Source organism: Chelonoidis abingdonii, chromosome 3 (assembly GCF_003597395.2).
Source record: "Chelonoidis abingdonii isolate Lonesome George chromosome 3, CheloAbing_2.0, whole genome shotgun sequence".
Taxonomy (NCBI): Eukaryota; Metazoa; Chordata; order Testudines; family Testudinidae; genus Chelonoidis; species Chelonoidis abingdonii.
In genome coordinates this window covers 83757896-83774726 of record NC_133771.1, presented here as the reverse complement: position 1 = coordinate 83774726, position 16831 = coordinate 83757896, and the positions used below count along the sequence as shown (strand labels likewise).

The 16831-nt window shown below is 39.9% G+C and overlaps 1 protein-coding gene across 1 annotated transcript in view; it reads left to right on the top strand.

The window, feature by feature from the left end:
* Positions 1–16831, top strand: part of PREP (prolyl endopeptidase) — a 168325-nt gene that overhangs the window by 129900 nt on the left and 21594 nt on the right. The window contains exon 11 of the mRNA XM_032783579.1: positions 13348–13484. Within this exon, the coding sequence (XP_032639470.1) occupies positions 13348–13484 (137 nt within the window). The remainder of the gene's footprint in view (positions 1–13347; positions 13485–16831) is intronic.

Here is a 16831-nt window from a genome sequence, read left to right as displayed (position 1 = left end):
TGTAGACTACCCATTATATCCACAGCATCATGACATACTTTAAATTTTTTACCATTTTTTTTTATTTTTGTTTCTCCCCTAGCCTCAGAAGTATTACAGCTCTGGATCACTGTACTTTTTGACATTAATATTATCAGACCAGAGAGCCAGAAGTCCTAATATGTTGTCCTTCTGTGAATCAGACCATAAACTGATATTGCTACCAGGATGTATTATTTTATGAGTATCTCCAGTGCCATTTTTTCCCTAAATATTGCTACAGCAGTGTTACAGGAAGTCATTCTTAGTATTCTTTTCTGCTTTCTACTGTTCATTGGGTTACTTTTCTTCAGGTTCATCCATGGTTTTCAGATTTATAAACAATGAAGTGTCATCTCTGCAACATTCTAACACAGCAGGTGCTCACCAGGAGATGCTGTTGAAATCAAAGTACCTGCTCCTTAGTCCTTTTCTAATCTAACACCCTGGGGGTTACTTGGGAGGGGGATTTAATTTATCTAACCCATTAGCAGGGATAATTAAGTTTTTCCATTTTTGCCTATGTAGATTGAGGGAAACGCAACCTAAACTCAAACCCAAGTCTAAGACATAATGTTGTTCCTGATTGAAAAACCTCAAATGGAAGGGTATCACAGGCTTTTAAATCGGCAAAATCTTTGGTATAAGCATTTGCATGCACTGGGGTAAAATCTGTGGAACTGGTTTTGAAGCATGTACTAGCAAATCGCTGCACATTTCTTATAAAGAGGTAAGGACAAAGAACCTCATAATTCTTACTTAGAAATGGTAGTGCCCGTTGCCAAGATTTTTTAAAGGTGTGAAGCCTGGACACAACCACTACCACAATCTGCCTTATAAATAAACAACAATAATATTGTATATATTAAAGTTCTCTAATCTCAGCCTTTATTAAGGAAGAAATAGGGGTTTGCCAGATTTGAGTGTCTGCTTCAAAACCAGAAAAGTAAGTGCTTGGTTAAAAGTAAGTGCTTGGTTTTTGGGGGTTAACAAACCCCAAAAAATTTCTAGACAACTTCCAAGCACACAGGAGGCGGTCACAAAGACTACAGTGTAAAGGCGGTGGCTTGGTACGCTTTGCCAAAAGGAGCAGTAAAATCCAGTCAAGACTTGCCACCAGTTCGTACAAACAGAGTCTCGTGGGAACATGTCTTTAGCTTGGTTGCAGATGGCTTGTAGCCACCTCCTCTCCTTTGTTTCAATATTTTTTAAAGCACCTGTCGCATCATTCAGTATGCTATCCATTACTGTTGCCAGTTGTTTAGCTGTATCACCTCACTTGGAGAGTGTTGAGAGGAGGACAGTGAAGGTGAAAAAGGAGTTACCAGTGTTGTCTAAGATGAATTCTTGTCTACATCATTATAAGTTGAGCTCATTTTCTACATGGAGGTGATTGTGGTTGTGTTTTTGGCTTTTTATCTGTCAGTATAGTATTATAGTAAATCTCTTGGAGGAATCGCCTCATTGAAGTAAAACCTTGTTCAGGGTGGATTTGATTTAAATCACTAGTCAGGAAGACTCCATGTAATCATAGTTTTCTACATAAAAATGCATTCTTGTTGGTTGTTATAACCTTAATAGATATTCTTTACAACTCAGAGATAGATGGAAGGTTTCATTTTTAGAAGGTACACCCATTTTTAAACTGATTTATTTTGAAAACTTTTCAGATTAGTTTTACAGCTATATCAGAAAATGAATGATTGGTTATTTCATTTGCCAACGATAACTGAAGCAGATATTTATGAAGTCATTGGGAGGTGAACTATCCAATTAAACAGGTTAATCATTAATATTTGGGGGATTTTCTTGCCATGCTGTATTAGGAGGAGAACATCATCAGATAGACATTTAAATTATTTTATTTAACTAAAACAACAACGTTAAGTATTCTGGATTTTTTTCTTCAACAGCAAACATAAAATATTTTAACAAAGCAAGCATATATCCCTCCCATCTCACATTTATCTCCAGACTTCTTCTCCTTGTCCGGATCTCTTCCATCTCCAACAATCTTCTATTCATTGAACTTTTTGAAACTTTGCACTTTTCACTTTTCGAGAGAGGTGAGTGATTGACCATGTGTACACAAATTTGCAGAGGGACAATAGAATTGATGTCTGTTATTTCTCATCTCTATATATTTATTTATTTAAAAACATTTTTGCTGTTAACAAGCATGTTATCTCTGGAGACACAAATCCACAGTTTGAGAACTGCAAAACTAAGCATCTCTGATGGTATCTTCTAGACCAGGGATCGGCAATCTTTGGCACACAGCCTGTCAAGGTAATCCGCTGGTGGGACAGGCCAGTTTGTTTACCTGCAGCGTCCGCAGGTTAGGCCAATCGCAGCTTCCACTGACCATGGTTCGCTGTTCCAGGGCAATGGGGGTTGCAGGAAGCAGCGGTCAGCACATCGCTCAGCACCCATTGGCCTGGAACATTGAACTGCGGCCAGTGGTGGGCGCTTTAGATAATTTTTTCCTCAAAAAGCATTTTAATCAAAAAAATCTGATTTAAATTTAAAAAATCCATTTTTTTAATCATTGATTTTTATCTATCCTGGCCTTGTTTTAATTAAGGGAATTGGGCTACCAACTGTTAATTACACTTTTGTTTGTTCATAGTAGCTTGCTCACATTGTGTTACACTTTGTGTGTGTGTGTATATATATATATATATGCACACACACACAGAAATCATGTAAGAAAGACACGGTGATCTCCATTTGGGCTAGAAACTTCAAATAACTTGCCCCTTTTTGTTCTAAAGGCAAGGCTTACTTCTTTGACCTTGCCTTCACTAATATCAACACATAGCAGAGGGTACATTTTAATTTATAACAAAAACAAAAATAAGACAACAAAACACTACACTGCACACACAATTTTCCCTCTGGGGAAACGATGGTAGAGAACAAACAACACATGACAAGTGTTAGTTGCATTACTCGAAGGGTCTCAGATACCACCATGATGAGGGCAGTAGAAGAACCTTTATAGAATGGTTTAATTTTCTGTCAGATTGTTAAAAGCATCCTTTATCTAGTGGCTCTTTAAAGGGACTGATTTGGTGCCACTTATACCTTTGACACTTGATATTTATGCAAAGGGAACAAAACCTTTCATTTAACCAAGTAAATGAATGATTCAAAAATATTTTTTTCTATGCCTTCCCTGCAGGATTTCTGAACTTTGGTTTATTTTTTTTCTTACTTTCTCCCCATTCCTTCTACCACCTGGTGAGCTGCTTCCCAGCAGCCATTTGCTGCTAGATTGCTGGGCTCACTAACAAGGGATTTTTCTAAATGACTATCTTCTGGCACTTAGCCTCCATCAGCATGAGACTGTTTCAAGTCCCAATGGGTGGGTGGTAAAATGATCTCTTCTGAAGAGCTTCTTGATTATTTCTGTAGTGATTTTGCAATTATCTGTAAGAGGTGGTCTTTGAGGCTTTTACCTATATGAATTTTTTACTATGCCCAAGTTACTTTGGCTCAGGTCCTGCCCTGTGTTAGGGCAGCTTTGCATCCATCTGCCAGCACAAAGTTGTCTTAAAGCCAGTGTACGAGGCCACTGTAGGATTCCTCCTGCATAGCAGGAAATCTCAAATAGCATGGAGCTACTGTAACAGCTCTCCCCCACCATTCTTCCCACCGCCTGGTACTTACGTGTAAATAGAGAGAGAGCAGGTCTCATTATACTCTGTCCATTTCTGGCTGTGAGAATGGCCACTTGATCCATCGGCTCCTGACACAAATTTATCCTGAGGACTGGACTGCTGCCAGAATTGCCCCAATATTAGTTGAGACATCCTGTGATGTGCTAAGCACTCCTCAGCCACAGCCCAGAATTTGGGCATTCATGATACCGCAGTGATGAGGGCCACATAAGAATTAGACTAGAATAGAATGTGGAGTGGTTTTCTCAGTGTTAACACTTGGTTTTAAAAACTTGGAAACCAGAGCTGAAATTTTGGCTCCATGGAAGTCAATGGGAGTTTTACCACCAACTTCAGTGGGGCCAGGATTTCACTCCATGTGTCAAAAGATTAAAGCTAAAATTTCAAACTTGGCTACTTAAAATTAGGCTCTTGTGGTCTGCGTTTCAGAGGTTCTTAGTGTACTGGCACTTCCCATTAAAGTCACTGGGAGCTGTCTGAGCTCAGCACCACTGAAAATCAAGTCACTTTTATTTAAACATCCAAGTATAGATTTGGGTCCCTAGCTGTAGCCACCATGGTGTGAAAATTTTCTCCAAGTGTTCAATTTCTATAACTGTATTCCTCCAATTATATTTGTGTGGGTTTTTTAAAAACTGTGCAGGCTTTATTAAAGGTTCTGTTGGTGCCTGATCATGGTAATTTGGGATATAGTATTATACCACAAATTTCAAGCTGTACACCTCTGTGGTCTTCAGACAGAGAGTTAATTTATGGAGGCTCCTATTACCCCCCCACCCCCTCCCAATTTTTCACACTTGCTGTCTAGTCACCCTATAAGGGACAGTGTAAGAAAAGGTACAAAATGATGTGTGAATAATTGGAGTTCTAGAGAAGCCAGGGTGGAGAATGAAAAAATTATAAAAAACAGACTTAGCCAAGTCACCTTCTTCGTTGCAGCTGATGACTATGCAAGATTTTAAGTTTTAAAACAAAGCCATCTCTGGAATGCAAGTTTCTTTAAAAATGAATATTTGGAGTTTCTTTAACTCTTGGATGACTCAGAAATGACGCAGAAGACTTTCTGTTAGGGGTCCTGACTCTCATTTACACTAAAACCGCTTTGCACTTCTCCAACTGCATAAAGGGTCCTTAATGTCAGTAGAAGATGCATCTACAACCACTCGAAGGCTTCTTTACACTGCCAGAGCAGCACAAAGTGTATATAATTGGAGTGCTTTCTCAACACTATAGCACTGTTTGCTACAGGGCTATAATTTTGAGAGTGGTTGTTTTTAGTCTTACCTCTACCCCATAAATTAGCCATACGTGAGTTTATCTCATAATGTAAGGAGATTTGACTGAAGCCTTGTCAGTGTTTTCTTCAGAAGTTTTTTATTTATTTGCCTTTTTGGTATACTATAGCTGCAACAGACTTACACTCTATTATTAACCATTGCTAATATACTTTACTAATACACTGTAACTAGCACAAGTGGATCTCTCCTAGCTCTGATAAAACAGAAACCAGTAGTACCCTTTTATAAACATTCTCCAGTAAAAGCTGTCAGAGTCTAAAATTAGACATGAAACACCATCGCTCAACATTCTTCCCTCTGTAGGGCTTGCCCTTTCCAGTTTACCTTAATCTCTCAGATAGAAGCACTTCCCGTTATTGGTCCTATGAATAAACTGATAGACAGTTACTTCAGAGAGAGCACCAAATTTAAGGTGAGATTGAATCAGTTGAAAATCGCCTATTTGAAGCAGCGTAAATAGCTTCACATATCTCAGTGTCTCCTGAATTGATTCCCCGCCCCCTGTTCGTTCATCTTGAGGGGAGGGACAGGAGAGTAATCATTATTTCAACAAAGATAGTTGGAGTGAAACACTTCTAAATTCTGAACAGCAGTGTCACCTTGACGTGCTGTTTTTCTTTGTTGTCTTTTCATTTAAAGGAGTGTTTAATCTTCACTGATGATAATGATAAAAAAAAAAAAACCCTCTTAAACCAGTCTTTAGACAGTTGTTAGAAAAGCTCAGGTTTAGAATGAGGGAAGGGAAATTACTGGCAGCCTGTAGTCAAGGGAAAGTAACTGATCTACCAACAGCAGTAATTTGGTGGAAGGATTTGGAGGGCCAGATCCTCAGCTGGTAGAAATTGGTGTAGCTCCACTGGAGTCAATCGATAAAGTTTTTAGGAAGTGTTTTCCCTGAACCTCCCGTACTGGTCTCTGCCCAAGCACTTTTATCTCCGCTGAAATACTTTAATTCCTAGAAGTTTTTTAAATAAGCATGTTAACAAAACAAAAAAATAAAACAAAACCCTTTTGATAGCTTTATAACTTTTTAGTGATTGCTGGTGCATGTTTCATGGGTGACGCCTGTGGTCATGCCAATAGCTAGAAACCGTTTTAAGGTGGGCAAAAATGATGTAAAGCTTTCTCCCTACATTTCACAAAGTGGTATATGATATAAACTGGAATACTAATGTAAAGAAAACTTTTGTAAACTCCCCAGAGGTAAAGTTCCCGGAGGTATGCTTTATTTGTTTGTTTCATTTGTGAAATTACTTGTATTTGCTTAGCCCCTCAGGAAACAAAAATTGGTGGGAAGGGGTTAAGTGAAATGCCATGAAGGCTTTGTATTTCACTTTACAGCTAGTGCTCATGATAAAGATACTTACTAAATACCATGTGTTGGAAAGGATCATATTTCTGTTGGGGCTCGTTGGATAGCTGTAAAAATAACTCCTGTTTAGTGTTCAGTGTGGTATCATAGACATGAGAGTGTCTCACTTTCCTTTGAAAACAGGAAGCCGTGTAACAAATGTCATTTTGTTTTTTATTCTTTTTAGTTTTAATTAGAATAGAAGCTGTAAATAATGATGCTAAAAAGCTTAGCATGAAGAATAACTTCTTAAGTTAAATTGTCATTAACTGAAAGGTTTAGGACAAGCAGTTGCTAACTGGTGAGGCACTCATAAGAAGGTTTTTTTAATCCAAATCTGTTTAAATGAAATGTGGATTAATTACAAGCATCATCATGAATAAAATGGAAATTAAAAATCCTTTTAAAAACACTATGTGCTTGTTAGAACAAACCTGACTGCATTCCTGGTGATTTAAATCTTCTATTCATTTATAGAACAAATACAGCATAGGTGGAAACAGTGCAAATTACCACACCAACATGGCTCAAATCTAATCTAGTGGGGCACTTCTGGGAGCTAAAATACACCAAAATAATTAGTTTTAGTTCACACCTTTTGTTGTTTTGGTGCAAGTCTTTGTGTGGATGCTCTTGTTTCGGATTAAGAATGTCTTACATCAATTTGGCTTAATTTGGTTTTTATTTAAATCAAAATAGGACAGACTTAATGCTAAGTAAGAGTGTCCACAGGCAGGCTTGCACTGAAATAACAAAAGGTGTTAATTAAAACCCAACTATGTTATCTTAGCATATGTTAGTGTGTAGACAAATCACAGGAGTGAGACAGAATGCATGGAGTTCAGCTTTCAGATTCATACCATCTTTTGGCAGTCTCAGAAAGGTAGTTTTTGTGATACGGACACTTGTCTGCTTTGGAGCAGACATCCTTAGACTCAGTTCTTAAAGATCAGTGATTTTCAGCTTGTATGTCAGAGCTGTTATGGGTGGTCTTCATAGAGCCAGCTGGTTCTCTGTATTGGTACGCCTTGTTTCTAGATGCTAAATTTCATTAAAAGACAGCTGAAATACATTACATACTTACCTGATATTATTTTTACAAGTCAGCAACGTATGTAGTTGCCACTATAATATGCAATCAGAAATGGAAGAGGAGACAGTCTATGCAATTGAAAGGGAAGTGGTCCTCAAGAAAATCTGTTAAAATTTGGTACATACTGCGAAAAACTGAGAATCCCGATATAGTCTACTGAGCAGCAATTGAATGGAAGCAACATGTGATCTCTACAAAGCTGAGACTTGATTTGAAGCAGCCACCAAAAGCTGAAAAGATTCTATCTCCTGTTACCAATGTTCTGGCTCATCCAACTTCTCATGATCATTTTTTCCAACAAGTTTAACCTGATTTTTTTTTTTTTTTGGTCAGAAAATTCCAAAGTTGGGGATGGTGCCCAATGGTCAGCTTCTACCCTGGTGGGGAGTACAATAGCCAGGGCTGACAAATGTGGCAAATTTTGCATGACATTCCCAGATTTGGTTGCTGTCATAAACAAATAAGAAAAGTTAATAGCACAAAAGTACTTTATATCTCTTTGACTATAAAGGGTTAACAAGTTCAGTAAGCCTGGCTGTCACCTGACCAGAGAACCAATCAGGAGACAGGATACTTTCAAATCTTAAGGGAGGGAAGTTTCTGTGTGTGCTGTTAGTTTTTGGTGGTTGTTCACTCTGGGGGCTCAGAGGGACCAGACGTGCAACCAGTTTCTCTCCAATCTCCTTGATACAGGTTCTTATAGATTCCAAATAGTAAGCACTAGATAGATAAAGCGAGTTAGGCTTATGTTTGTTTTCTTTATTTGCAAATGTGCATTTGGCTGGAAGGAGTTTAATTGTTATTGCTGACCAGGAGTTCAATGTGTATTTTTGCTGAAGGATTTTAATTTGTACTTGATGACTTTAGGCTGGGAGATATTCACCAGTTGCCTATAGCTAAAAAACCCCTGTACCTAGTTCTTTTTAAATTTACTAAAGATAATTTTTATGTTTTTCTCTCTTTAATTAAAGTTTTTCTTGTTTAAAGAACCTGATTTGTTTTTTATCTGGTGTGAGACCCCAGGACGGGATCTGGATTCCAGGGAATGGTGGGGTGAGAGGAAGAGGAAGGGAGGGAGAGAGGCGAATTTCTTTCTGTGTCAGATACTTTCTCTCTCAGAAGGTCTGGGAGAGGGAAGGAGCCAGGAGGTGGAGGAAGGTGATGTCCTCTCTGTTTTTGTGATTCAAGGAGTTTGAATCACGTGACTTCCGGGGAACGCCTGGGAGATAGGCAACAGTGGGGGAAAGGGATACTTTCCCTGTGGTTTGATCCAGGGGTCTGGGTCTTGGGGTTTCCCGGCAAGGTTTTGGGGGGACCGGTTCCGGCCTGGATTCCTGGTTGGTGGCAGCGCTGCAGGTTCTAAGATGGTAATCAAGCTTAGAGGAATTTATGCTGGTACCCCATCTCTTGGACGCTAAGGTTCAGAGTGGGGAATTATACCATGACAGTTGCCCTGTCATGCATTCCCACATCTTAGCAGAATGCCCGTGTGTGTGGCTGAATGGTGGGAAGGCAGCAAGCATTTGCCAGCAGTTCTGCCTTTCTTCTACATCACATGGGGCAGGTATTTGAGTTTCCCTCATGCTGTTCCCCATACTGGAATACAGCAGGGAAAGAACGGATGGGAGGAGCAGGCTGCTGCAGTAGTTGAGAGCAGGTGCAGCAGCAGAGGCCACACAGCTAGTGAGGATAGAAGATGAGAGTGCTCAAGACTGGCCCCCGTTGTCCACTCCAGAATGCCATGTCAACTCCCCCAACTACTCCCTAGACAACCTCACCTACCTCCCATACAGCATCCCAGCATATTAGCCACCCATCCACTCCAGCAATCTCAGAAGCCTTCAGACAGAGCCCAGAAACACCAGCACACCAATACCACAACTGCAACTATACCTGCCAAGTGTTCTGCAACTCCATGCCCTACCCCTGACCAATGCTTAGGGCAGGTGTGTTCTTCATAAGTTGAAATTTATGATTGTGTGCCCTTCAGCTCATTAAGTGATTTCATAAAATGTCACATGTGGAGCTGCACAGAACTTGTCAGTTATGAATAGCACAAAGTTATAGTGGAGGGCTTGATCTTATTCCTCAGTCTGTGGAGACAGTTGACATCTGAAAGGTAAGTAAGCCAAACTGATACAAAGATATGCTCAAAGCCAGTTTACAGGAGCTGGGAAAGCTCATAATGTTTATGATACACAGCAGCTTAGAACCTTTGAATCCCTAAGCTAGGGGAGCTGGAGGGAAGGGATTGGTACAATTTATTACTAGAAACCTATGAAATTACTTTTATTTTTTTATAATTTTGCATTTTATTTTTTGTTAATTTCTTGTTATATCATTTTTTCCAAACTCCCCTCCACTGGCAGGTCGGGCCCTGCCCTCCAGGATGGGACGGGGCAGGTCTTGAGTGGCACTGCAACCCCATGTGTCAGGTCACAATGCCACTTGTTCAAATTTGGCGTGACCACCCTCCCATCGTCATGACAGAGGGGTGGTAAGGCCAGACCTGAGTAGCACTGTAATTCCATGCATGAAGTTGCAATGCCCAGAGCAGGGATCCAGGACCTGCCTGGAGGGGCAGGAGCTGCTGCTGCTGCTGCTGCAGAGTGAATTTTTCATCATATGTTGTTTTAATTATTGTTTTTTGTTTTATTTCATGTTATTTCACATTTGCAATAAAAACACAGGGCTCTGCTTGCCATTAACAACAGAAAATAAGGTACACTATTTCGTGGATTTCAGAATAGTGTGCTACCATGTGATATGTGCTGTAATGCTCATTCACACTGAAGTGAATGGCTTAATACAAAGCCACTGTCTTGGAATTTTGAAGGAAAAACTTGACACCAAGTTTCAGGGTAACTGAGGAGGAGAAAAAGCTGCTTTTCTGAGTTCACCTTCCTCCTTTATTCTCTAAGAATACACATGCGCAATTGCACAGCACAAATCAAGATTTCTTACAAAAATCTTCCATCACGAGCTCGACAGCATAGCAAACTGCAAAAACAGCCCCAGCTGCAGACACGGCAGTCCTGTGAGAAACTGCAAGGGGGGGAAGTTACAAAACACCGCCAGATGCAAACGGGGCCGTCTGTGTGAAAGTACAGGGGAGGATGGAGGAAAGCCAAGTTCCTGTGATAAGAAGCCGGGTGTGCCTAGCTTGCAGACAAGAACAAAATGCCTCAATAATAAGGTATCCAGGCCTGTGGGCCCGGGGTCATTCCTACAGAATTTCTGTGCTCTTATGAGTTGAATCAGCACCATTAGTTTAAGGATCAGATATCCCCAGCTTTCCCCCAGATTTAGCAGGATCGTGGTAGCCACAAAATCCTTGTCCAAAACTCCAATACAATGTACTTCAGCCTGTTTGCAGCTTTGGGGAAGATTTGGACGTGACAATCAATGATAGCAGTGAAATGCCCCATCTCCTGAGTTTCCCTCCAGGACTTTTCTGCCTCCACAACAGCTGGCGGCTTACCGAGGCCTCGCTGCTGTAGAGCTTTACTGAGGGAAATTCCAAACAATTTCCAATTTCTGACTAACGGCTTTTTAGTGTGTTTGTCTGATCCTCAGCTCTTTCCTGGGGCTGCATTGATTTTAGGGATGATTGTCCCCCCAGCTGTGCTTCCTTTTGAGGTGTTTGCAGCAGCTGGTGCCCCTGCAGGCTTAAGGGAAAGAGTTAGGCTGAGAAAACCCAGGGGCAAAAGGAAGGGTCTGTGTCTTCTGCTTCAAACCTTTGAGTGTCTTGTTGGAGAGCTTGGCTAGTTCTGTGAGCAGAATACAGTTCCACCCGAATGCGCAGTTCAGGCAGGATTGACTCAGCTCCTCTTTCTCCCATTCCCACCCCCAGAATAAAATGAGCCAGATGGGATTGGATAAACTGACTCTGGGCACCTGGCTTCAGTCCTGGACCCAGTGTAGTCCCAGGAGCTTTCGTAGCCCTGGTCTACACTACAAACTTTGTCGGTATAACTACGTCACTCAGTGATGTGGAAAATCTGACCTTACCATTGGCATAAACAGTGCTATGTCAAAGGAGGGCCTGTCCCATCAACAAAGCTACCGCCTCTTGAGGAGGTGGAGTGCCAATGGGACAAGTTCCCGTCAGCACAGATAATGTTTTTACTAAGTGCTCCAGTGGTGCTGCCGCACTACTGTAAGTGTAGACAAGTCCTTTGGAGATGAGGCTTTCATTTCTGGATGTAGTTTACTATTTCCATTGCTATTTCTATTGCTATAATATTTTTATATTTCTGCCAAATGTCTTGTCCTTAGTTTCAGTGCATTATTCATTCATCTTAAGAATTCTTCTTGGTTTGTCTTCTGTATTTAAAATTTTATGAGATTGTAACATCCACGATTATTTAATATCCTCCTGCTCTTTCTTTCTTCACTGAATAGCATAAGCCATTTTTAGTCCATTAGCCTTACTTAGTCAAATTACTTTAGATTTGTTTTGTTCCTCTATGCTGTATTTTCTGCTGCGTTCTTTCCCACCAGGCTACACAGCATCATTCTATTATTCATAGTTAGGTATGTACAGTGCAAAGCAAACAATGGTTTGCATGCTGGCCATTTTGTCACTTCTCACCTATTTCACCAGTTCAGCCCTTTCACCCACCACAGTCTTGACATTTGTGCTTCTTTAATAATACTCTTTGGTTTGTATTCCCAAACCAATTTGAATTTGTTATAATAGTTTCTATTAATTTTTTTAACCTTGCAAGTTAGCCAGTTCTAAGATCAAATGTAAATGCTTTTTTTGAAATCTCTGTGTATGTGTCCCCCTTACTAGATTATACATTTAAAAAACGTTCAGTAGTCTCTTTCCATCTCAGTGATTTCATTACTGTAAAAGTGTTTAGCGTTAGTACGAAGAAACTCTTACACCGGTCAAAGATCACTCTCTTGCCTAAAATATAATGTGTAAAAGTGACACTTCTTCTGATTGGTGAAAAATGCTGTTAATACAAATGTCATAATGCTGTTGTGGCTAATGATGGAACAGCCGTGGGCCAAACCAGGAATATCCACGATAAAAATAAATAAAACAAAAATGTTCCTAGATATGTTACCATGGATTTTTAAATGCTGCAGTCTGCCTCTTATGGTTAAAATTGTGCTTTTAGGTCCCAAACTCTGGTTGACTTCAGTAATCTAGGATCAATCCCATACAGGATTTTTATTTTATTTTATGATCCTTGTTTAAATACTCATATGATGTCATGAAATCTCCAGTTATCTAGTACTGACCTAGTCCTTAGTGGGCTATCACTGAATTTTTACCATAAGCTTATCAGTTTCTCCTGCGACTAGTGCCGCAACAGTATCTGGAATTTTGAGATGTAATTCTTAAAAGAATTATTTGTCAGCTTCTGATAGCTCTAATTGCCTACTCAATCTTTTGGGGAACTGCTGAAGCTTCCTTCTCCTACCTCTGTTACCCTGCTTTCCTTCTTGTGTGAATGTCTAGTTCTAGTATTTTAAAAATATATATTTTATCTTAATTTGTAATTTCTTTCGTATTATTCTTTATCTGTGTAGCTTAGTATATTCCTTTCATAAAGTTTTGTATGACCATTAGTCATTTGAGTAAGTACTATTCAGGGTGAATAAAGGTAACAGAATCATACTCTTAATAAGGTGTTTGGTCTTATTTTGGTACATATTTTTTAAAACTGTCAGTCAAGTTAGGGACAGACCTTGTGGATGATGATAGTAATGGCCTTCCTCTCTTTTTTTCAGTGACAAACTATTAAACTGCAGGGGAAAGGCTACAGTTCAACAGTTCCTAGACTTCTATCATAATAAAATAAAAGCATAGAAATAACTACTTGTGAGTTCTCAAATAGTTCCCAGCACTAACAGTATTTCAAACATCTTTCCTCTGTGTTATCCTAGGTTTTCTACCCCAGCAAAGATGGTACCAAGATCCCAATGTTTATTGTCCACAAAACGGGAATTAAATTGGATGGATCTCATCCTGCTTTCTTGTATGGCTATGGGGGTTTCAACATATCTATTACTCCAAGCTACAGGTAAGCAAGACATTTTTGACAGCTACTGTTCCAGCACCTTCCTCTAAAGTATCTGGTGCTGGCCAGTGTTAAAGACAGGTTTCTGGGCTAGATGGACTTTGGGTCTGATTCAGTATGTCAGTTCTATGTTTTCTTTTATGCCTTTGTAAACAGAACAAATTAGCTCATCATCAGGGGGGCAGGGTAGGAGGGGGAATTACAGGATGTGTCCAGTCTGTATTTTCCTTAAAAACATTTGCAGCTCTTCACTTCCTTTAAACTAATGATGTACCAGCTACTGAAAAAGCTTTTCCCAGTGCTAAAGCCATAAGTGGATGCACATAGTCCCAAAAGCTTGCCAATGGGAACATTCCTTCTCATTCAAAAAATAAAATATGATCACTGTAACATAGTAAAAGTACATACTAGCCTTTCAGTAAAATATGGCAAGATCTTCTCTGTGTAGGAAGGCAAGAACTGCCAGCACAAGCTACCGGTACAAATTCTCCTTCACTAATACTGTCTATAGCTTCCTTAAACAATTCTGGTACATTATTTTTGGCTGAGACGTTAGCTAATTTCTGGAATCTTTAAAAACATGCAGGAAATGCTGTTCACTTGAATGTGTTATAAATGAATTAATATAAATAATATAATAAAGAAAATCTCAACCTAGCATGAACCATCTTATTTTAAAAAAGAGAGCAAGAGGCCCAGCTAGGAATCCAATCTTATTAAGCATACCTCACAATCTTCAATGTATTTATTCTTTCCATACTCCTATGAGACAGGGAAGTGCTATTATTCCCATTTTGCAGAGGGAAGCAAATGACTTGGGATTTGACTCCCTGAGGAGCAAGTGACTTGCTCGAGATCACACATGAAGTCTGTGGCAGAACAGGGAGTCAAACCCCAAATCTCCTGTGTCCCACGCTAGCACCCTAACCATTGGAATATGGACTCACTCCTCAGTGTTTTCCTCATTGCACTCAATGGGATTGCTTATGGGCTTAAAATAAAGTATGTGTTTAAGCGTTTTGCTGACCTGGTACCTTAGAACATATTTTTTCTGCTCAGTAATACAAATACCAACATGTGGAGAACAGAGAATAAAAGGGAGTGTGTAGGAGGGTTTCTTTTCATGCAAATCAATGCATCAGAGATCAAAAGTGGTAAGTTTAAACAAGATTTCCAGTCCATTCTGTAGTTCGTGAGTCACAAACAGCAGCCTGCTTGACCCATTAAGAATCTTTTAAAAGGGAAGCAATGTTTACTTCACCAACAAGTGAACTCTTATTGTAGGCTTGCCAAGATATGACACTGGGATTATTTTACAGCTTTCAGTACAAAGCAAATTCTGCTAGACACAATTTCTTAGAAAAAATAAATAAATGGCAAGTACAGGATAAAAGAAGATTCTTCAGACAGTAGGTTTGCATCTTGTCACAAAAATAATCTATTATTTATCTGTCCTGTTAAATTTACATGCAGTATTAAGAGCTACAGCAATTTGCTACGTGCTATATTTCTTGCATTAAAGTTGGCAAGTCTCATGAAATCCTTTGCATACCTCATTCTTTCATGGTTATTGTGACTATATATTTTCAGATAGCATTTATAATTTTCTGGTCCTTCTTATTAAATACATTGTGTAACAATGGACCATACTCTTACAATGTATCATGAAATTATCTGAATGCTCTTTTCAGCTGTCTTCCAGAAGCTACATTTTTAATTTCTGGTGGTTTGTGTAAAACAGAATTAAATACACTAAATAGTTTTTTAAAAAATATTTATGTAAAGAAGGTTCAACCAGTGATGTATTAGTTCCTAGTAGGATGTGATGCACTGTAATATGCTCTAGGCTTTTTTGACAATCTTTTAAGAATACACTAATTAAATAGATCCATCAGTTCCCCCAGATCATATAAAATACCCAGTGACAATGTTAATATAATAGAAATTAACTAACACACACACAGTCTCACACTAGAACCTTATATTACTACTTACCAACCCTTTCCAATACCTAGCTTCTCATGGGCAAGGGATAAAGGAGTGACCTTATAGTGCTACCTGAAAATTAAAAAAATCTGACTGTTACGGAGTTGGGGAGGTAGTGAATTCCAAAGGCCATGGAGAATGCCAGCCATACACTCTGTCAGACTGATGGAGGAGATTCAGCTTAGGTGCCTCTGCTGACCACAACTGTGGCCACATGTCAAGCAGAGAAAACAGTTTTAGGTTCTAAGCCACTTACAGATTGTATATGGACAAGTAGTTATTGATAGATGATGAAGATGAATAGTGTTAGGTGAGTATCACCCTGAAAATATCTCCTTCCTCCGCCATTAAAAATATATCACTGACTTCAGCTTGTGATGCAGAGTATGTGTTTCCTATAGAATAAATTGATAAACACATCATATTGCTTTTAATTATTCACAGAGAATCCAATTCACAAGACCTCACAAGATTATTTATTATTTACATTGTGGTAGTGCTTAAAAGCATCAGTCAAGGACCAGAGCCCTGTTATAGTAGGGGTTCTTCTTCGAGTGCTTGCTCATATCCATTCCAGTTAGGTGTGCGTGCGCCGCGTGCATGTTCGTCGGAGAAACTTTTACCCTAGCAACACTCGGTGGGCCGGCAGGTCGCCCCCTGGAGTGGCGCCACTATGGTGCCTGATATATACCCCTGCGACCCAACTTCCTGCCCCTTCCTCTTTCTCCTTCCCTACCTTCCTTGTCTCCATCCTTCTTAACCGCCCGTGTCGGTCGTTGGAACAGTGGAGTGCAGCTTAGCTGACCTCCGCTTCCCTAGCTACTCATAGTTATTGTGTATTTAGATATATAGTTATAATCCTTTTATATATAATATTTATCTATACTTTTGTGTTTTTTTTTGCTAGATAGTTAGTTTAACCATAGTTAGGGGGTTCGGGGAGTACCCTCCCGCAGCCGTGCCGAGCCCATGCCCGGCTCACCGGTTCTTAGTCCATGCTTGGCCGCCTCCGGCGTTGCTGACAGGAGATCCACACGACTCCTGTTTACAATTCATAGATTATTACGGTTGGAAGGGACTTCAGGAGGTCATCTAGTCCAACCCCTGCTCAAAGCAGGACCAATCTCTAATCCCTAAATGGCCCCTCAAGGACTGAACTCACAACCCTGGATTTAGCAGGCCAATGCGGTGCCTTGGGGATCGTATTTCACAGCTAAGTGCCCCATTTGCAAGGCGTTTAAGCCGAGAACAAAATTGAACGGCACTTTCTTTTCTTTCCACCTCTGCACCGAGCGCTGGCTACTCGGCGACAGAAGCGCCTCCTCGGCACCAGACCCTGCCGCACAGCCAATTACCGGAACCAA